The 22853-nt window shown below is 32.2% G+C and overlaps 1 protein-coding gene across 1 annotated transcript in view; it reads right to left on the bottom strand.

Annotated features, from left to right (window-relative positions):
- The window catches only part of LOC124531744, a 90958-nt gene that overhangs the window by 53976 nt on the left and 14129 nt on the right, over positions 1-22853 (bottom strand). The window contains exon 2 of the mRNA XM_047106257.1: positions 12325-12442. Within this exon, the coding sequence (XP_046962213.1) occupies positions 12325-12379 (55 nt within the window). The 5' untranslated portion in view covers positions 12380-12442. The remainder of the gene's footprint in view (positions 1-12324; positions 12443-22853) is intronic.

The raw sequence follows: 22853 nt of genomic DNA, 5'->3' as shown, positions 1-22853 counted from the left end.
TTTCAAAGGTTGGTAGCGCATTGGCGCTGTAAGGAACGGTTACTATTTCTTTTGGTGCAAAATGTCTAGAATTTGGAAACAACTTACCATCAGGTGGTATATATATACTAGTTGTCCCCGCGACTTTGTACGCGTTTGAATTTAACATTATTATATCAGTTATCTGCCAGTGAAAGTCCCGTCAGAATCGGTCCAGCCGTTTCACAGATTAGCCGGAACAAACAGACAGACGTACAGACAATATATATATTTTTTTATTTTAATATCACAAACAGTCACTCCAATTTCATTATATGTATAATTGTATATAGATGATGAAATATTATGAAATTCATCAAGAACGCAACTGACACTCACAAATTTGTTACCACCGTCACAACCCAGGATAGATGCTCATGCTTTTACTACGTCTGAAAGATGACGTCACTTGCTTGGCCAGTGACCACGTTAGAATTCGTTCTACAATAATATTATATAAACAAAGTTTCTGTTGCAGATAAGTGATATACATATATCACTGGTGTAGCTGTGATTTAAGATTGAATTGATAATAGGTTTTATTTTCAAACAAAACAAATAACAATAACGTTTATAATTGGTCGTCGTAAACACAAAGAGCTTTCAAACATTTAATAAATTGGTTCTGTAGATAATAAATATATTTAAAAAAAAATTCAATGAATGCATAAATAATTCGTAAGATGATCGACAAAATGTATTTGCATTGGATAAGCTGGTTAGATACGCGCTGAGATCGCTCCGCGAGGTTGTATAATAACGCTAGCCGTGACCAGCGGTTTCGTTTGCGATAAATTTGGTCTTTTTCCCGTGCTTGACATAGGCAACGGTATTTGAAGTTTAGTTAGTTAAAGCTAATTACTTTAGAGACGTTCTCAGCGGCAGCCTGAATAAAAATAATGTTTGTTTTTTATTCGGTACTTAATAATAATAACATAGTCATTTTATGCAAAAGTCAACTACCGTCAATTATAACGGTAATATTAAATTACTTACTTTCATATTCATAAAATTGATCTTTATTTTTCTATACTGATATTATTTAGTATACTTCCTCGTTGGTCTAATAGGTTTAACGAACTATAACCTAACGTTCTGGTGGTGATAAAAAATGATTGGGTTCGTCTGTTAAAAATATATTAGTAGTATAACCTCAGAGAGTTGATAGAGTTGAGATGGCCCGGTGGTTAGATCGCGTGCATCTTAACTGATGATTGCGGGTTCAAACCCAGGCAAGCACCGTTGATTCATGTGCTTAATTTGTCTTTATAATTCATCTCGTGCTCAGCGGTGAAGGAAAATATCGTGAGGAAACCTGCATGTGTCTAATTTCTTCGAAATTCGAGAGGAGGCCTATAGCCCAGCAGTGGGAATATACAGTCTTTTGTTGTAAACTCAGAGCCCGAAAGATGGAAGGTTGCCCGTGCCCCGGAAGGCACGTTAAACCGTCAGACCTATGCTTGAACTGTTTCCAGTTTGTATTATAAAAATTAGGGAAAAAATTGTGATACTTTGTTAGAAAACGTTTTTGTACTATATATGTATATAGATATAATATGTCCTGCGTCGTTGGCTGGTCTGTCTTGAGATTGTACGCTGTGACCGAAATCGGTCAGAGCGAAACCGTCATAACTACAAAGAATTTGTTCGTTGAAGGCAAGCATGTATGATAAGCAAACAGAAAAAATGGAACTGTAACCTATTTATTATAAAACTTAATAATATTACGAAATAACGCACGGGAGCGGCGAAGAATATTAAAGGCGGGTGAACCATGCGTTAACTATTCTCCTATAAAAGACATATAAATTTATGTTATAGTTTGCATACCATTATATAACGATCACTTAGTTTAAATAAAAAAATACATTTTCTTCTAGTTTTAGTTTCTAAATTGGAAGAGTATTATTAAAAATTAATGTAAAGAAACTGTCTGTAAATATTCCACGATTGGCCAAGATCCCCTCTCTCTTTAAGGAAAAAGTTTGGGAGTAGCGTACGCTGCTCTAATGCGGGTGGATTAAAATCTGGAAAAATATCATTGTAATTAGACATATATAGGTTTCCTTGTGCTGTTTTCTTTAACATATTCGAATTGCTGTGATGCTGGGTTGATTTAGTTGTGATGCACGCGTTCTAATCTCGGATTATTTTTTAGATTATAGTTAGTCTATTATCAGGTGGGTGGATACTTAGTTTATTATTATTAATTATAATTTTAACCAAGTATTATACTATAGTTGAATAGGGTTGTCCTTATTTATCTCAAATGTTTGTTAATTTCTTGACGTTATTTCTCGTCCTAATTGTTATTGAAAGCTGAGGTTGCCAGTAATGGGTTTGCAATTAACCATTTAATATTAACATTGTTTTGATATATCTAATTTATGATTTATGATTCTTAACTGTTGTTGCCATTGAAAAAAAAATGAAAAATACATTATTCTTTAAACCTGTAAAGCGGTATTACTTAACGAAATTGTATGTTATCTGAAATTAGTTAGGTCGCCACATCTCGTACTAGTATAATTCTGCATTAATGTGTTCTACATAAGAAATTTATAGACAGTAACGTCATCTATAATAATATTATAAGTGTTAAAGTAACTCTGTTTATCTGTTGAAGTTTGGCGAAGGTTAAACCTAAAAAGTAACATAGGTAAAAGTAATAAAGGATTATTTTAAATTCACTCTTCTTCGGTGGTTATATTTGGAATTTGCACATTTTGCTAGTTCGTCGATTTTGATAATAAAAAGTTATTGAAAAAGTTACAAGGGGTAGTCATAAGGGATGAAATATAGTACGTGGTGATGGTGACCACGTGGTGATGATGGCAATGATGAAACTACGGAGTTTGTTAAGATTGATACATGTAACGGAAAGCCTAGTATTAAGGCTGTACACATATTATATTTATAATTAGGGAATTAATTCCAATAAATTCAATAATCTTAAATTCTTATATGATATGTAGTTACATGTAAAGTTTTTATTTTTATAATTTTAACGTAATTTTCACGTGTCAGTTAACTTTACCCTAAAATGATTTTAATAATATAAATGATACTAACATATAGTACGATGTTTTCTTTATTATAAAATAATTTGATATTTATAAGTGTTCTAATTCCTTATTTAAAAAAATGTATACTTAAATAAATAACCTTTTATTGATGGGATTCTTATTGGGAATAGTTCATGGGTATAATTTTTGAAACCACTTTGATAAGTTTTGTCAATTGTTAAAATTAACTTGGTACAGCTTTAATTTGGTGTCTCGTTTAAGAACTATAATAGTTAGAAAAAAAATCGGTACAAGAAATATTCATGTGTTATTACGAGCAAGCATGTCAATAAACGAGCGGTTAGCGTGGATACTGTCTATTCCGACATCGGCAGTAACTAGGCGATTATTTTAGTTCCGAGACAAACAGGCGCGCCCGTTTTATTTTTGTTAAGGCTAATTTTAAGAAGAATACGCTAAGCGAAATTAAGTTACTAACCTTACCTTAACTTTAATAAATGCTTTGTTATTTTGTTTTATCGGTTGATGCTTTTAAAATGTGCTGTCAAAGTCATATGTCAATGTCAGATTTTGTAGCAACCGATGTTCTGCCAATTTAATAACGTACGTGACATTGGCGAAATAATCTGTGCCCTCTTGACACAAATAAAAGCCAAAATAAAAAAAATAAAAAAATTAATGATAGCCCAGATCTGAAACGACAATATTCAGTCAATATTCCCAATATAGGACTTTAGGTCTTTGTTTGCATTATAAAAAAAAACAAGACAAGTTAATAAATATGCAGATCTAATGTTTATATTAATTATTGTTTTCGCACTGATGACATTCGTGGCGCATTTTATAAACTTTCGAATTTCGAATTCGAATTTAAAAAGACTGAATCCTCAATTAGGAAAAAGCATAAATATTCAACAGGACTATATAAATAAAGTAAGTTGGGGCCATTTATTCCGATACACCGAGACGCTGCGCACAGACTGGAAAAGTTAGGAGGAAACGGGATTTCCTAATGCGATTTTAATTCTTTCTTCTCGCGACGAAGAGGGTAATTTTAATAATATAAATAAAAAGACAACTTAAATATAATCTAAATAAAAATTGAGAAACGATCAAGCGGAATTTATATACACTGTGTTTTAAATACACGGAAGTTTAAGCGAGAAGCGATGTTCATTAAAATATTCGGATTTCTATTTTTAATTTATTAATTGCTTAACTTACTCTAGTATATTTAGCTGAAATTAAGTGTAGTCTCGTTCTCAAAGGGCTCTGCTAATTCGTAAAAAGAGTAATAAGAAAAAAAATGTACATTGTTTATATCATAAGATCGATAAACTATATGTATAGTACGTATAGTAACATTCATTCATATAAAATTTCATCAAATTTTAGTCGTGTAGTTAGCGTTACTTAGCTCTGAGAATAGGTAAACAGACAAACGAAGTTACTTTCGATAATATAAAACTATAATTATTATTGTCATATATTACTTAGTGGTAGGGGTTTTTCCAAGCACCTCTGGGTAAGTATCATTAAATCATTACCATCAAATAACAGTAAGTATTGTTGTGTTCCGATAAACAAGTTATTTGTATGGTAATATTGTTTGTAAGTTTTAACATATAGACGCCAGAAAATAACGATGGCGTCGAAATGTTTCGATAATAAATGGATTCGAAGCTGCGGATTAAAATGTAGCGACTAAACGACTACATGAACTCAAGTTCTTCATGAAGTTTTGAAGAAATGCTTCGAATTCATTTTGAGTGAGCCAGTGTAACTACAGGCACGATGGACATAACATCTTATGTTATGTCCATCGTGCCTATGTATATATATCGTATGTTATGTTATATTATCTATTAGGTGCTTACTGCACCACGCTAGTTTCTTTAACTGGTGAACACGAGATAATTATAAATAAAATTTAAGCAAATAAAAATTCATTGGTCCTTGCCTGGGTTTGAACCCACAATCATTGAAGTCATGGCTTATGAAACTGGGCCTGGCTTTGATGTATCGTTACATAATTGCTGAGACCATCACTAAATAAAATACGATATATTAAAATAAGTTACTCAGATAAATAGGGACATATTATATTCTTTATTGCACTAAAATATGTATGTATAATGATGATACAGTAATATATGTACAGGCTAAGGTGAAATCTCTAAAAGAGATTTCTTCCAGTCAACCTATGGAGTTGAGTGACAGGGTACTACAGACTGTAGTGAGGAAAATATATAGAAAAATATGAGAATAAAAAAAACTTACATAATTAAAAATATAATACATAAAAATACAATACACAAAATATACTACGTATATTATTTATATATACTATATAAATACATATACATACATATTTACAAATCGATGTTAATTTAGTATACATACCTACTTAAGAATTTTTTGTTATCATAGTAAATTTGTATAATTAAGCCAGAAATATTAGGCTATTTTATTTATTTTTATTATTTTCAACATATTTTACATTACAAGATAATTAAATCCATTGCATTTGTGGCGTTAATATTATGTGTACGTAATGTAATACGGAACACTGAAGTTAACAGCTTTCGCCTGTTTTTATTTCGTTCATTTTCTATTCAAATATGTCTGAAAGTAGATATCCAAATTGGTAAATTGAAACCGTAATTTTTATTCACGGGAAATCCTCGAAGTAACTTTGTCCTGTAAATTAATCCACCTCGCAAAACGGAGTGTCTTATAAGTTTTAAGCTGTGTTCCTGTTTTTGGAAACGTAGTTTCTAAACAAAACAGCGGATTATAATGTTTTTTTTTTTTTAATTTGAATGTGGATAAATTGCGGCCGTTCGTAGCCGTTCGATTAAATGTTGAATAATCGAGAAATATATTCCAATGACAATTCAAATACACAAGTTATTTGAATAGAATATATTTTTTTTTAATTTAAGATCTGTATTTTATTTTGTATAAAAAATAGAAATGCCTATTAATTTTTTTCTTAATTAAAATTGTTTTTATTTTGTTAATTTGTTGTTTCATAACTAGTAATCTATTTGGTCTTTCAACTATTTACTGTAAACTTAATCCTAGGATACACGAGCCCAAATGTATGCCATATTTGGGTTCCTGTATTCCACACACAATAGTACTTATTATTAATGTAATGCTGTAATATATATGTGGAATATAATAAATAAATGTATTATTATTATTATTGATATTAATACGGCACATAAAAATATCTTCAGGTATTCAAATATTTTCAATGCTACGCAATAATTCAGGTGTACTAAAAGCTACTGAAACACGTACTATTATTGAGTATTGGACTGAGATTGAAGATCGTCTGATGTCGTATGCGTGCTGAATAATAATAATATTATTCAGCATTATCATGTCACTTAGCTCAAAAGTTTTCCTATACACGTGCAAATAAATAAAAAAAAATTATGATTAGAAATTTAGTTAATTTGGACTTAAGTTAAGTAAGGCCTTTCAAAAACTAACACTTTTCAAGACTTCAAACGCAACCTCAGTGTACTTTGAAAACGTGTGGGTTCGTGGAGCAAGTCATAGCAAGTGATTGTAGCCCGATTGAGGCACGCTAGGAAATGGTAGTGATGCGATTTCTACATCACTATTTGTATGTAAACACACAAAAGAGTACACAAAAAAGTAATTAAAATTAAAAGTACCATTGAGTCGTCAAAAATTGTGATTACAGCAAACTATGAGGGAAATACTGATAAAATGACATGTAAAGAAGAAGAAGAAGAAGCCACGGTGCCCTTGCCCCAACAATCAAAAGAAAGAAGCGATACGAGCCCCTTGATTGATCCAGTATATTATTGTGTAAAAGGTAATTTGTAAAAAACATATTTGTTAAAGTATTCTCGTATTGTTTTTTGATAGATATACTGTAGGGTTTTATTGGCTGACACCGACTCCAAATATAACAATAATTATAACTACATGATATAATCGTTAATCGACTTTTAAGTAGTCTAATATTTTTCATTTCATTTAACTTAGGAAGACTTTAAAAATATGTTGAATACGCAATTATTTTTATTACTTTTTCGTGCATATTCATTTGTTTTAAAAAAATGTTTTGTTTGAAGTCGGTTTTTCTTTTTGTTAAAATTTTATTTATTTTTTGATTTTAAGTGAAGCTGATGTTGACTAACTAATTTTTTTTAATATGGATAGATTAACCGTTCCGTTTATATGAGTCAGAAACTACTTCGAGGACAATTTCAAAGGAAACTTGCGAATAAAGCAAAAATAGACTTTCGAAAATGCGGATTTAATACGTCACGCGGCGTGAACTACAAGGATCCCTCGAAAGAGCTGTAATCGAACTCAGCAAAAAAACTTTGAAAAAGACCAACATATTTCGTACATCATATGACATCACATCACATACACAAAATTTGATTAAAGATAGTAAGAAATTCTGCCCCATATCGCACCCTAACTGCGAGCCGTATAGGAGTTCCATCACTACATAATATAAAACAAAGTCGCTTTTTCTGTCCCTATATCTTCAAATCTACGCAACGGATTTTGATGCGGTTTTTTTTTTAAAGATAGTGTGATTCAAGGGGAAGGTTTGTGTATATAATACATGAACAATATAGTAAAGAAACACTGATAATTTTAGAAGTTTGCGATGTGATGTCGTATATAAACAAATTCTGTAGTATATTTAGTATCAGTATTGCACCCGTGCGAAGCCGGGGTCGGTAGCTAGTTGATTATAATATTCGACTATGATAATTACATAAACATAACCACATTACGGAAGGTGACTCAAATATCCAAATAACCTATAAATAAAAGATTCGACCGAGTATCGCTAACGTGCTCCTCAGAATTGTTCCGTTCCCTTCCGTTCCGTCACTTTGTCATGGATCCTGTGCTCAGAACCTTACCAAACTTTCACCAAATTACCCTTGAAGTATATATTTTATAATAAAAAAAGAATTATCAAAATTGGTTAACGTGATTTTCAGTTATTCACCTATTTGTCGCGCATATACATAACGCAAATTTAAGACTTATGTCGTTTTCACATGGTACCATCATCGGAAAAAAAAATAAAAAAATGGGACCCCACGGGAAGCACTAACTTTCAAACAAAAAAAAATTATCAAAATCGGTCCATCCAGTGAAAAGTTATGAGGTAACAAACATAAAAAAAAAATACAGACGAATTGATAACCTCCTCCTTTTGGAAGTCGGTTGAAAAACAAAACACCATGTCATTTGTACTTCCCCTAAAAGTATACGTTTTTTGTTGAGTAGGGTATGGTAAGCGATTCAACATTTATCTAACATGACTTTGTATCTTTTAATGTTGAAAACTAATAAGTACTGAGTTTCCTACCGGTTCTTTTCAGTAGATTCTATGCGGAATATAGTTGTTAAATGACTATTCAAAAGTGCTTACTTGAAAGAAGTATATTTTGATGTTTAAATACATGTTTTCTTTGGTTCCCTTCCATTTTCGTTGTTTTCAATATAACGTAATTGTTTTGAGTGAATCATTCTTAATTCGTTAACGGGAACCATTTTGCCATGACAATCGGAAAATTCCGACCGTCTACATTATGGCACCGATAATACCTTCGGTGTTAGTTATATTTTCATACACTTCATATTAATTAAATTGCAAATATTTTTTTTTTTTTTTTTTTTAATTTTACATGTCCCCTTTTTTGTTCAGAAAAACAGATATATGAGTAAATAGAGAATGACACACCCTCCGCAAAGAGGTGGATTGTAAGTCATTTGGGTACGGGAGTGGATTACATCGTTCAATTTAGCAATGAAGGACATACATACATAATACATATAATAAAACTAGTAGTCACCCGCGGCTTCACTTACATTTTGTGGTGTTGGTTGTCATGTGCCAGGCAAAAGCAGTTTATATCCTTCCTTGGAATTAAAGTTTGCTTCATACCAAATTTCATCAAATTCGGTTCAGCGGTTTGGTCGTGAAAGAGCAACAGACAGACAGACAGAGACATTTACCTTGACATTTACAATATTAATATAGATTGGAGTGTCTGTTTATAAAATTAAAATAATCACTTCTGCTAAATGCATTACATATGTATACACGGTACATATACCTAAATATAATTATTTACAATTTTTATCCGTCTGTCAGTCTGTTTATTACGGATAATCTCTGGAACAGCTGGACTGATTTTGATGGGACCTTCACTGGCTGGCAGATGGCTGATGAAATAAGGAGTAACTAAGGCTATTTTTTGAATTATGTATAAAGTCACGCTGAATGTCTAAATACTGTCCATTACTGCGGTTACCCCGCACCAAGGACTTTATATATTAAAAGCTGCTTAATACAAAATAAATAAGCTATAATAACACGTGCGGAGACGCGGGCACAGATACAGTAATAAATATTTGTAATTTTAATTGAAAAATGTTTCATTTATGCCAATTACGGGGTTAGTGTTATTTAATATGGAGGAAATGGTTTTATTTACACCCAAAAGCGGTTGCTTGTGATATTCCACTAGACGCAACATCGAAAATAATAACTGTTAAATGATTTTTATGATTATCATGAGTTGTTCGATTTAATTTTTAATCTGTGAAATTCATACGTAATTTCGTAAATACATATATGTATCCTAAACTTTTTGTTTTTGGTTATATTCTAGAGGATTTTCAATTTTAAGATCAAATCACAGATCGGATACAAACTTACCTTGGAATTAACAATGCACAATACAATTATTAAGTAGATTTTATATATCAGCTACATATATTGTAACGATAACCATAAAATCTAATATTAACTAACTTCAAGATTTCAAATTTGCTTGCGTAAGAGCACACTGTTATATAGTATAATTTTATCAATCACAAAATCGAGATTCCATTGTTTTCGAATTGGATCAATCAGCGATTTTAATTTGAAACGTATTTACTAATAGTTAGTGGAAGTCAAAAATATATCTATCTCTTTCTAACATGCTTCGTTTGATTTTCGAGAGAGGAAGATGTAGTATTATTTCATCAATCATTACTTAAATGACATTTATAGTTACAGTATTGATATGATAAATGTGTAAAAATATCTCAGACACAAAAGTCGGACAATGAAATCATTTTATTCCGGATATGGCCTATTTGGTTTTGGAACGTAGCATAAAACGACTTGTAAAATAAATAATTATCTGTTAGAGTACTTAAACGAAGAGAGATCACTTTATGTTAAAAACATTAAGCTATCTAGAATGCGGCACCAATATAAAATATGAATGGATATAGAGTGCTGTGTTAATATGATTTATATGTATAATATCACGTCGGTCCTGACTGATGTTCTAAAAAGACGTTGTTTTATGTCTAAAAGAGCCGAGATGGGCCAGTGGTTAGAACGCGTGAATCTTAACCGATGATTGCGGGTTCAAATTCAGGCAAGCACCACTGAATTCATGTGCTTATATGTTTATAATTCATCACGTGTTCGGCGGAAAAGATGCACGTGTCTTATTTCATTGAAATTCTGCCACAACAGCGTTGTGGAATATATTCTAAAAACCATCTCCTCAAAGGGAGAGGGGGCCTTAGTCCAGCAGTGGGAAATTTACAGGTTGTTGTTGTTGTTTGTTCACGCCCAAAAAGGAAAGACTTCACTTTAAATCTGTTTTCCAATATTACGTTACGATGTACTGACAGTAATTAAGCTAATGTACAAAAGTAAAACTGCGTACATCGATTCGTACCTAGAAATGATTTCAATAGTTTATTTTATGTAACCGGATATTACGCAGAACGATTAAAGCTATTTCAGTCCAATTCCACGGTTACGAAGTAATTTTAATTAAGAATATGTGAAGTAATCCGCATTCAACATATATGTGTTGGAATTTGTGTTCGATATGAATAGACTTGGACATAGTGTGTCCAAATAAAAGGAAGTTCATTTGTGTATTTTTTCACTTTACTACAACTCGATAGACAACCCAACAATTTCTCTACCAGTCAACCGATCAGACCACGTCATCTGCAGTAATTAATATTTGTGTTTTATTCCTAAATTATTACATGCATTTGTATTGCCCGACTAAAAAAACTACTAAGTCGTACATATATAAAACATATTTCGGAACATGTATTCATAATAACTAGACATTTTTTATGGTGTAGGTTGGCGGACGAGCATATGGGCCATCTGATGGTAAGTGGTCACCATCACCCGTAGACAATGACGCTGTAAGAAATATTAAATATTCCTTACATCGTCAATGTGCCACTAACCTTAGGAACTAAGATGTTATGTCCCTTGTGCCTGCAGTTATACTGGCTCACTCACCCTTCAAACCGGAACACAACAATACTGAGAGCATACTGTTATTTGGGTGGTACCTACCCAGACCCTTTTAGAACGCGCTGTATTTCCAGTTGTTTTTATATTGGTTTAGTAGTTTTTTTTTATGTAGGGGATTAAACAAAATTCTTAGCTCTTTAATAAAGATTAATAAATCAATAAATGAGTAGCTGTTTTACTATTTTTTAAGAAAAATTTAATATTATATTCTTGTATAAATAATTTGGTTAAATTGATGTTATAGTATTTCATTTAAATTTTGCTGTTTTGCTTTAATATCGGACTGTCCGCTGATCGGCCAAATGGCTCAGAGGACTACGTCCTTCTTAGTTTTATATTATTAATTATTGTATAGCTACTAACATAGATATAAGTTTTTAAATTATTTCCTATTTACTATCAATTTCATGGATCAAAGTTGTCCGAAATAAAAATAAATATTTTTATTTTTATTTATTTATTATAATATACAAGTTTTAATTTCCTGTAATTAAAAGGTTTTATTATATACGTAGGTAGACGGTCTGCTAGGCTAACTAACGTTAAGTGGCCATCACAATTGATATGGCGCTGTAAAAATGTTAACCTTTCTCTTTACATTGCCAAATCGCCATTGACCTTTGAAACAATGACGTGACTTATAATTTCTCACTCAAACCTTAAAAGCGGAACATAAAAATATCTACACTGGCTCACTCATCCTACAAACCGGAGCACAAAAATATTAAGTATTGCTTATTTAAGCGCTGTAATATGTGATGAGATATGGCGGGTACCTGTCCGGATTTGCACAAAGCCTTGCCTGCACCAGGTAATTGCATTATGCGTAATTCAATTACGTGCAAATTTCACTATACGTGTTAAATGCGTATTGCTTGCTGGAGATCTCTATAAGAATAAATATCTTACCTTTGCAGAGCAGCATTACGATTGAGATGAAAGCGTGCACGTGTCTCGAAGCCATCCCTTAAAGCTTCCGCCACCGACGTAGCGCCGATACTCCGAAAGACAGTTCATCTGACGACCCCTGAAAATGGAACGAAATTAAAAGGTAATCATTGGATTTTGTTATGTATTCCCCTACAGAGTAATGATCAAAATCCACTATAATTTATTAACAATTTTTATATTGCACCCGTGCGGACCTGGTAGGTATTAAATAATTACAATTAATTATATACACCGCTGATTATAGTATAATTACTAATAAAATTAAGATTACTTTTAATTTGATAAATATGGCATGTTATTTATGGCTACTGTAGTATATGTAGTATATAAGTACGCATTTACCGACTCAAATAATAATAATAATATATATTTATTCTCTCCCACATTACAGACATTACAGTTTAAACGCATGTCTGTAATGTGGGAGCAAATGCATATGAGTAATTGAAAGGACTCATCTTTCAATTCAATTTAAAAAAAATGTCCAATGACTTGGAGATTATTCCACCAGGCTGTTCCAATGTGGGTTGGTGGAACAGACGATAGATTTTCATTCACATAATGATATTTCCTCACGATGTTTTCCTTTACCGACGCGCCGAGCAGGAGATGAATTACAAACTTTGTTTAATTATTATTAAGCGTATGAATATTCTCGTCTCGGCAAACGTAGTGTAGGACGTTCTCAGGCACGGTGGAGTGACGATATACGCAAGAAGGCGGGCAGGAGCTGGATGCGAGTAGCCGGAGAAAGACCACAGTAGCGTGCGCTTGGAGAGGCCTATGTCCAGCAGTGGACAAAAACGGGCTGATGATGTGTGTATGTATGTATGTATGTATGAAAATTCAGTGATGCTTGAGCGAGCTTGAACCCGAAATCATCTTTTAAAATGCGCGCATGTATGCACTATAAGCCATTTCTAAATTTAACGAAACCATCCAAAAATAGCAAAAATGTTTTGTTCAGGATTTAATCGTTAAAGTTTCATGACTAGGTTTGTAATATGAAAAAAGATACTTGTATCACACACAGGGTACGAACAGTATCTAGTCGTGTAAGTGGGCGACTGCAGTAATCCACTCGACAAATTGGTATTGTTGTTTCCCCGCTGAAATTTAGTATTGTGTTCCGTACGCATTTTCATTTTGTGAATATTTTCTTTGTTTCCCGCTGAACTTAAAGACTTAAGTTTTTCGTTTAGGTTTTCCTCTAAACTTTGAGTGAAGTCGCAATCTTGTAATAAAATAACAAGTAAGCTGTGACTTTTTCGGAGTTTCTGTGTAGTTTCGAAGATAAGGATATGGCCGATTGTTGTCAATTTGTTTTTAATAATAATAATTTGAAATGATGATATTAATAAAGTTAAAGTTTGTGTATTTTTCAATATACTTTTGTGTCTTTTTTAAATACACTATTGAAATTTAAAATATGTCGCCAAAATGTAACAGTGTTAATTTATTTGTGATTTTGCGACTGTTTTTATCTGTACTAGAATTCATTTATTGATATCCAATAGGGTAAGAGGAAGTAAACTTTACAGATTGAAAAATGCACAGAAAAACTATTAAGCCTGACTAAAACAGAACTTTGGCACCATTTTTCTGAGTGATCATCCGCTGTGCAAAATTAATGAATGCTTCTAGAATCTAGAGTCACCGAAAATTGTGCGTTAACAGTTACATACTCGTATATAGTCAGTCAGTTAAGAGTTTTACCACGTAAGTAATGCTTTAATTAAACGTATTATGTTTATAATAACGTCCCAAGTTTCTTATAAAGTACGATCTCGAAGTACTTTTAGAAAAGATTAATAGCTGTAAGTTTTAATTACTTTTATGTACATAATAGGATATCGGTCGACACACAAAATTTCTTAAACATGTAATTAATAGTTGTAACTTCATAGTATACAATGTGAGTGAACTAAACATGAGTAAATCTTTGTTCCAAACAAATAGAGAATATTTGAAAAAAAACTTTTACTGATTTCCCACTGAGTAAGAGTTTGAATAAGAGCCATCGCGTTTTAGGAATTGGTTGGCATATGTTGGGTATAAAAAGTAGCTTTGTTGCTTCTTTGGGGATCAAGACTGCTCCATACGAAATTTATTAATTGAAGTTCAGTATTTTGACTCTGTGAAAAAGATTGACAGACAGGCAGACTAACAGAAAGAGTGTAGATAAATATAGAAGTGTACTTTTTTTTACAAACAGCTTTTAATAAAATAAACCAGGAATTGTATATTTTTTTATTTTTAAATTTATTTATTAGATAGTCGCTTTATTGGGAGGCAAATAATACTTACCGTTACGGTATATTTCTAAGGAGTAGAGCAGTAACCATAAATGTGAAATAGCAAAGTGTATGAATCAGACGTGTGTGTTCGTATAATTCAAAAGCGGAGTTTAAGTTATACGAAGCATAGCTAGTAAAAGAGTTTATGATCCGTTTAATATAATAACATTAAGCTCACATTCAAAACTAATATAAGTAAGGAAATAAGTATTAAAAATATGTGAAACATTTTCGTATATTAATTTGATTGTAATAAAATTATCTTATAATCGACTAATGCCGACAGTCTTATTGCAGTTTAATTGTTATAAATTTTGAGAGAGATAAAATATTCGAGAATATGTTTCTTTCTCTTTCTTTTCCTCCATATAACCTATGCCAAAATCCTTATTATAGTTGAGACCAGTAGTGGGAAGCTGTAAAAAAATACTTTGTATCTTACTTGTGAAGTGTTGACAATCAAATTACAATGACACACATAACCTATTTTTTCAATATTATCATAGTCACATATAATGTTTTGACAGTTCACGCTTTCGATTCGAGTTTCTTGTTACAGAATAGTCCTACGGTTGAACTATTGTATTATAAATACGAAACAACATAAAACACGATTAAATGTCAGAAAGTGATGTGTTACTTTAATAATAATAATTTACATTTAATGATTTTACGCATTAAAATATCACATCACCGTAAATCAGCTTTCACGAATGATATATTCACATATGTATATTAGTGAGTTCTCACAGAATAACATCGCTTAAATGAAACTTGGCATTATACATCTCAGGTCGAATTTGAGCAAAACTACTAATAACATAAAAATATAACTTCCTTATTATGGCATGTGTTATATAGTCTGAAAAAAAAAACTCGTCAGTAAATGTTACTTAGATTATACATTAATTAGTCTGAAACCACAAATATCTTTAAAAGTCGCAGTTACCACTTACATTTTTTAAGACGTACTTTTTTATGGAATATGTTGGCGGACGAGCATATGGGCCACCTGAAGGTAAGTGGTCACCATCAGTGTCAAGCGGTCACCCATAAACAATGATGCAAGATATATTAACTATTCCTTACATCGTCAATGCGCCACCGACCTTGGGAACTAAGATGCTATGTTCCTTGTGCCAGTAGTTACACTGGCTCACTCATCCTTTAAACCGGAACACAACAATACTGCATACTATTGTTTAGGCGGGCGAGCTTGCACAAAGCCCTACCACTAAGTACATAAGCGATTTAAATTTCTCGTCAAGTGGCAATAAGGTCATATATCCAGAGATTCTGGTTCATACCCGACGGGCTGATAAAAAGTAATTGAGTTTTTCTGATAAAAAATCTGTTTAGTTTGACTAGATTTGTTAAATTTTATCGTAGTATATACTATAAGCTATTTAAAAAGTCTATTTAAGGTATGAAAGTAGTTAAGGTACGAAAGTCTACACCGAATTGATCGGTTTTCTGTTTACAATTTACATATAATCATAATTGAATACTTGCCTTCGTTCGGGTGGTCTATTACAAAAGTGCGCTGATGCGTGATGAATGCGTATAAAAATAAATTATATTTTACAACACCAGTGACCGGTAACGCCTTGCGGTTTCTTCTCTAAACATTGCATCCGTGCGTCGGTTTACGACGACACTATCATCATTAATATTTCGCTTTCGACCGAAATAATATCACAAATACAATAGCAATAAGTGATAAAAATAAAAAAACTCAAATGTCAAAAACGAATCTATAGACGGGTCATTGACCGCTAGTAAACTAGTTTAGGTACTTAAATTGACCAATTAGATTTAATTAAAAGGAAATATATCTTTACACTTTTTATCCTATAGGTTGGCGGATGAGTTACGGTAATTGGTCACCAACGAAAGAAAATGGCGCTGTAAAAAATATTAGCTATTCCTTGCCACCATGCTCCACCAACCTTGGGAACTAAAATGTTAGGTATCTTGTCCCTTTAGTTACACTGTCTTACTCACCTTTCAAACCGGAACATAACAATAGTTAACCCTGTTGTTTGGCGGTCGAATTGCTGATGAGTGGGTTGTACCAACTCAGGCGGGCTTGTATAAAGCCCAACCACCAAGTTAGTTTATTAACTGTATATGATAGGAAAGTATAACGTACTTTAGAAATTAAACTACCGTCGCTTAAGGACGACATTGGATAAAACAATACGTAAAAATTTGTAAACGCAGTATGGCGCGTCGCTTTATTGAAAAATGTTAAATAAACAAGGTGTAGACAGGGAACATTTATATTAATAAATAATAAGTCAGCTCACAGGGTGGTACATAAATCCATCGCACTGTCGGCCGTCACAATACTAATATATTAAGACAAATGTTATTGCAAGTAATGTTATTTTTAGACCGTGCTCCGAAATATAGAACGGCAACATAGGCGCCCTCTATCACAGACGTATTAATTAAGGCTAACGTCATTGTAATGATATAAACGCAGAGAGGTTGAAATAATACCTACACATTTCATTTTTTTTCAATAAAAGGGATTTTAGCAAAAGAACCGTTACATAATGAACTAATGATCGTTCACAGTAAGCTGTACTTCGTCGGTGATGTTTACAATAAAATATAAATTTATTTTTATGAGGTAGTGGACCGTCTATCAGAGATATTTTTACATTTTTTCATATTTCTTTAATAAACATTTTTGTAATTTTCACAATAGAAAATATGAAAGTACTCTCTTTAAGTAGCCCATTAATAGGCTAAGGTATATTCTTATTAGCTTATTCGACCATGCTAGTACACAAATGAGACAGAATTTCATCTGACACAAGTCTGCTTGCGATGCTTTACTTCACCACCGTGAACGAAATGTACTATAAACACAAATTAAGTATGCGTCAACTCAGTAGCGCTCATCGTTTAAGACGTGTTCTAACCACTCAGCCAGCAGGGCAGCTTAAATGAAGCGCATGGGAGTGTAAAAATGTCTGGCGAAGTAATTATTTGTCGTAAGGGTGCGCGTATAATGGGGCGTAACATATGGCCGCGGCTGCTAGAATTAACAGCTACGGTGCGTTCGGTCAATATGGCAGTGTCATACGATACAAACTACTTTTAAATTAGCCTTAGGGACCACCATGCGTAATGCCTTGTTCTTTTAGTTAACCCATAATTGGACTAAACGAAAAAGCATGGACTTGTATAGTAAAAAAAAATTATGATATAATGTTTTAAGGCCAAAGTTGATTGAATGGAATATATTTGGAATAGTCTAGTACTGCTTTCGCTTACTTCTTCTTTATATCTGATAAACTCCACCAAAAGTTAGGATGTGAACAATTTAAACTAAGGGATTTATCCTTAGGTTATTTGTAGACCTAGATAGAGTGTCGCATTACAAAATAACTAAAACAAAACGAGCCAACTTTATTATCTAAGTGCGTGACGCTAAATTTGACACTCGCCAAACGTCATACGACTCTCCAAGTGAAGGTGTACTAAGTGGACAACAGTTGTCTTTGTCAATTCTATTCTATGCTTTGACAGAGATCAAGACATAAAATTATTACAAAAATTGTGGGAAAAGAGTTCCTACTGAGTTCCTTCTCGGTAGAATCTACATTTTTGTAAAACAACAATTTAAAACCGCTCGTAAAAGCATATTCGAATAAGTACTTTTTATTTCTTATTTATAAATCGAAATACAAAACGGTTTAAGAGTTTCCTTCAAATTCGGTTGCTTAGGTAACTTGTTATCTGGAATGCTTTTTATAATACTTATACTGACAGCATAGAAAGCTTATTATTATTTATTAGTATTTTATCTTTTTTGTATTGTAAATTATTAAAACATTATAAAAAAAAATCAAAATCAAAATCAAAGTATACTTTATTTAAGTGGGCTTTTACAAGCACTTTTGAATCGTCATTTAACAATTAAGTGAAGCTACCACCGGTTCGGAAAGTAGATTCTACCGAGAAGAACCGGCAAGAAACTCAGTAGTTACTCTTTTTCAACATTTAAAAAAATACAGTCATGTTAGTTAATTTTTAAGTTAATACAATTATTAAATTAATATATCCTGCCTGGAAGTGAACAGGTATTAATTCCACGCTTTTTTATCATCTAAAAAATCTTGTATCGAATAATACGCCTTTTTCACCAATGTATTTTTTATAAACGATTTGAATTTACGAGACGGCAAAGAGTTAACTATAAAGTTTTTCTTCAGTTCTTAAGTCTGAATGATATTATATATTATCCTAATTACTAAATAAACCAAGTGTTCAGAAACAGGAAGTCGATTACTAAATAAACCAACATTTCAGAGAAGAATTTTGAAAACTAATTTAGGACTGTCATCGGCTGTAACAAGAATGATGAATGTACTAGCTGCCCATCCGACTTCGTACTGATGGAATAAAACTCTAAATGAATCATTTTATTTAATAAAAATTAAGTGGATATTTATTAAGTCGCGTCTCTGAGAGAGCTACGGGTTTACCTTTATTGCTCCAACGTTTAAACCACATGTAGAGCTCAAGGGCATTTCGCACTTCTTTGGTCCGATCTGAGTTTATTAAAAAAATATAAATGCCTCTATTACCTTATATAAGTCATTAGAACGACTTAGTTTATAATATAATTCTTTTATACCACCAATACAAACCTTTACATAAATGAAATTGAAAAGATCCAACGGAAATTTCCGAGTTTCTATTCGCAAGATATAAATATTATAACGTAAATCTTATTCCACTCGAACGTCGTACGGAGAGAGACCAAATTCTTGTATAAATTATTTAATAATATGATCGATTCACCATTTCTTTTGAATTGCTTGAAATTTAGATGTACCAGTCATTCAACGCGCTGTAAATCCACTTTCAATGTTCCCTTACGGATCAGAACGCCCAAAACAGTTTTATACACCATTCATCTGAATTATATAATAAAATGTATACATTTACATTACAAAAAATAAACAAAATAAAGAAGCTTTTAAGCGTTTTTGATAAATACAAATTATTTTTATAATTTCTGTATTCATTGTAAATTTTGTACTTAATGTCATGGCTTTATAAATTAATTATATTTTGAAATTAATGATTTATATTTAATTGCAGATGTTTCATTGTATCGTACTATTCCAGTGCATTTAATTGAATAATTCCGACGTATTTACTTTTAATGTTAAAGATAATTTATACGTAATCATTATGAAAAGTTTAATTGTTCACAGGTCATTAATCAATTTATTAATTTATGCTTACAATATATATAATGATATATTTTTATTTAAATTATGTGTGTATGTGTGTGTATTTGTTGCGTGCTTTATGTGAAAATACTTTTCAGTGAATAATCTCTTCTTCATACTGAACTTAATGATATTAGTATAAATATTGTCTGTTTTGTAAATAAAATAAAAATATTATATCGAAGAACATATATACGACGAATGAACTATGATTTTTGTGGACTAGGCCCTTTTGCTGGTATAGCAAAGTTTCATTACAATCGTACCATGACGAATGGATACTACCGATGAATATTCCTCTCGGAAACATGTGACACGTCCGTTCGGTACAACCTCTAGTCCCGCACTGATGGATTGGGCGACAGAGGGTTACATAGAGGTTTTCGCATATCGAACTGGTAAAAAAATCGTTACAAAAATATTTAAAAAGATATTCAGCAAATAAAAGGCGAAGGCTTCTCTCCTTCTTTATAATAGCGAGTGGTCTTTTAAATTTTACACACATTGAGTTAGCCTCTAAGAGTAGAGTAGTGTAAAAATTTGCAAAGTTGATACGCGTATACGTTTATTTTTTAATAGTAATAATTCATTTTATATTTCCAGTGGTTTACTTTATTTTTAAAATGAAAATTAAAATTGATGTCGAAGTGGCTAGTATTTATTAATGTTTTCGAAGTAATTAATTTCATCACAATTCTAAGCATTTTAACCGTATCATATCACTAATATCAATTAAAACAAAACAGCATCTCTCAACGATTTAACTTTATTTTATACTCGTGAATAGTTGCAAATTGACTTCATGTGATACGCTGTTTTGTTGCATGCATAATGTTACCTATAAAAATGTTATGATTTTATTATATTTCATATCAATTGACATCTCTTATTAGTCGGGTTCTATGATGGGCTTCTAGGTTTTCCTTATATAATTAATTGATATTAAAGGTTATTTTATATATATTTTTTATAACAACAACAACAACAAACAACAGCAACAGCCTGTAAATTCCCATTGCTGGGCTAAACGCCTCCTCTCCCTTTGAGGAGAAGGTTTTGGAACATATTCCACCACGCTGTTCCAATGCGGGTTGGTGGAATACACATGTGGCAGAATTTCTATGAAATTTGTCACATGCAGGTTTCCTCACGATGTTTTCCTTCACCGCTGAGCACGAGATGAATTATAAAGAGAAATTAAGCACATGAATCAGCGGTGCTTGCCTGGGTTTGAACCCGCAATCATCGGTTAAGATGCACGCGTTCTAACCACTGGGCCATCTCGACTCGACTATATTTTTTTATAAAATTATTTTAAATATTTAAAATTTAATGTCGATATATAATTCTTCAATTTCTATGTCAAAGGTTATTGTATCTACGTTAATGTTACTAGGCATATTAAAATTCTGAATGCCTGTCCAAACCATGAATTTAAAAAAAAACTAAAATATTTCTTTTTCTTTTACATAAAATATTTTAATATTCGTTTCAGTTAAAAGAAAACTTATATGAAAATATTGTTAACAAAGCCGTGACGTTCTCAGGATTTATTAACCGCGATACGAGGTTTTTTTCTAGGGATAAAATTATTTTATATAATGTTTTTATAAGAAGCTACCTTAGTACTCTAGTGTCATCTGGATTCATCTTTTAAAGTGTTCAGCGCACCATCTTGCCTTTCACAAGAGTGGTATCTCACTAGGCAACCTCATAATAAACGACTAGTTGAGTATAATCCATTCAATGCAGGCGTGCATTAATTGATGTGTTTGTATGTGTTTATGTGTGAATTGTAAATAATAATAGCCAAAGGGCAAAGACCTCTACGATGTGTTGTTATAGTTCCATAGATATACCAATTGTTTCATTTCGAAATCACAACCCTTTCGTGAAAACTAAATACAAAAAAACATAATCAATTGTTGAAAACGAAACCTGGCATCGAAATTTTATGATTGATTACTTATCGGTGAATTCATCTCAAAAATGAAACGAAACACAATTTATTTGCAAAATATAACACTTTCGAGTAAAAAAATTGAAATACGTTTAAAAATAAATAAATTGAAAAACCGAATTCCGAATGTAAAATTAAAACAAATTGATGAATATATCTAAACTAATATTATGAATGGCGAAGTAATTCTGGCCGTCTGTCTGTCGCTTTTTCATTACCAAACCACTGAACCGAATTCGAAAGTAGAGATGGCCCAGTGGTTAGAACGCGTGCATCTTAACCGATGATTACAAGCTCAAACCCAGGCAAGCACCGTTGATTCATGTGCTTAATTTGTCTTTATAATTCATCTCGTGCTCAGCGGTGAAGGAAAACATCGTGAGGCAACCTGTATGAGACAAATTTTATAGAAATTCTGCCACATGTGTATTCCACCAACCCGCATTGGAACAGCGTGGTGGAATATGTTCCAAACCTTCTCCTCAAAGGGAGAGGAGGCCTTTAGCCCAGCAGTCGGAATTTACAGAATGTTGTTGTTGAACCGAATTGATGAAATTGAGTGTGAAGCAAATTTAAATTCCAAGGAAGGACATAGGTGACTTTTTGGTCTAACACATGACATCTCTTAAACGATATCGAAGCCGGACTAAGACCTCTTCACCCTTTGCGGGTTGGTGGCAGAATTTAAATTCATTTAAATTAAAACGATTTCTTTTAACTTCTCTAGTAATTTGTTCAACTCCTGCTCTGCGACAAAGTACACAAGTTACAGTATTTGAGATGGAGACGAGGTCTTTACCAAGTTTACAAAAATTCTTTTGATTTTTACATTTGAAATGGATATGCAGTCTTTTTGAAAATATATGAATATTTATTACTAGCTAATAAAGCTCGACGACCTCCGTGGTCTCCGTCTCGATACACGGGTGAGTCGATGTAGATTATCATTAGTTTTCTATGTTGTCTTGGGTC

Source organism: Vanessa cardui, chromosome 8, assembly GCF_905220365.1.
Source record: "Vanessa cardui chromosome 8, ilVanCard2.1, whole genome shotgun sequence".
NCBI classification, from domain to species: domain Eukaryota; kingdom Metazoa; phylum Arthropoda; class Insecta; order Lepidoptera; family Nymphalidae; genus Vanessa; species Vanessa cardui.
The sequence above is the reverse complement of the archived record's forward strand: the minus strand, read 5'-3'. Positions and strand labels throughout refer to the sequence as shown.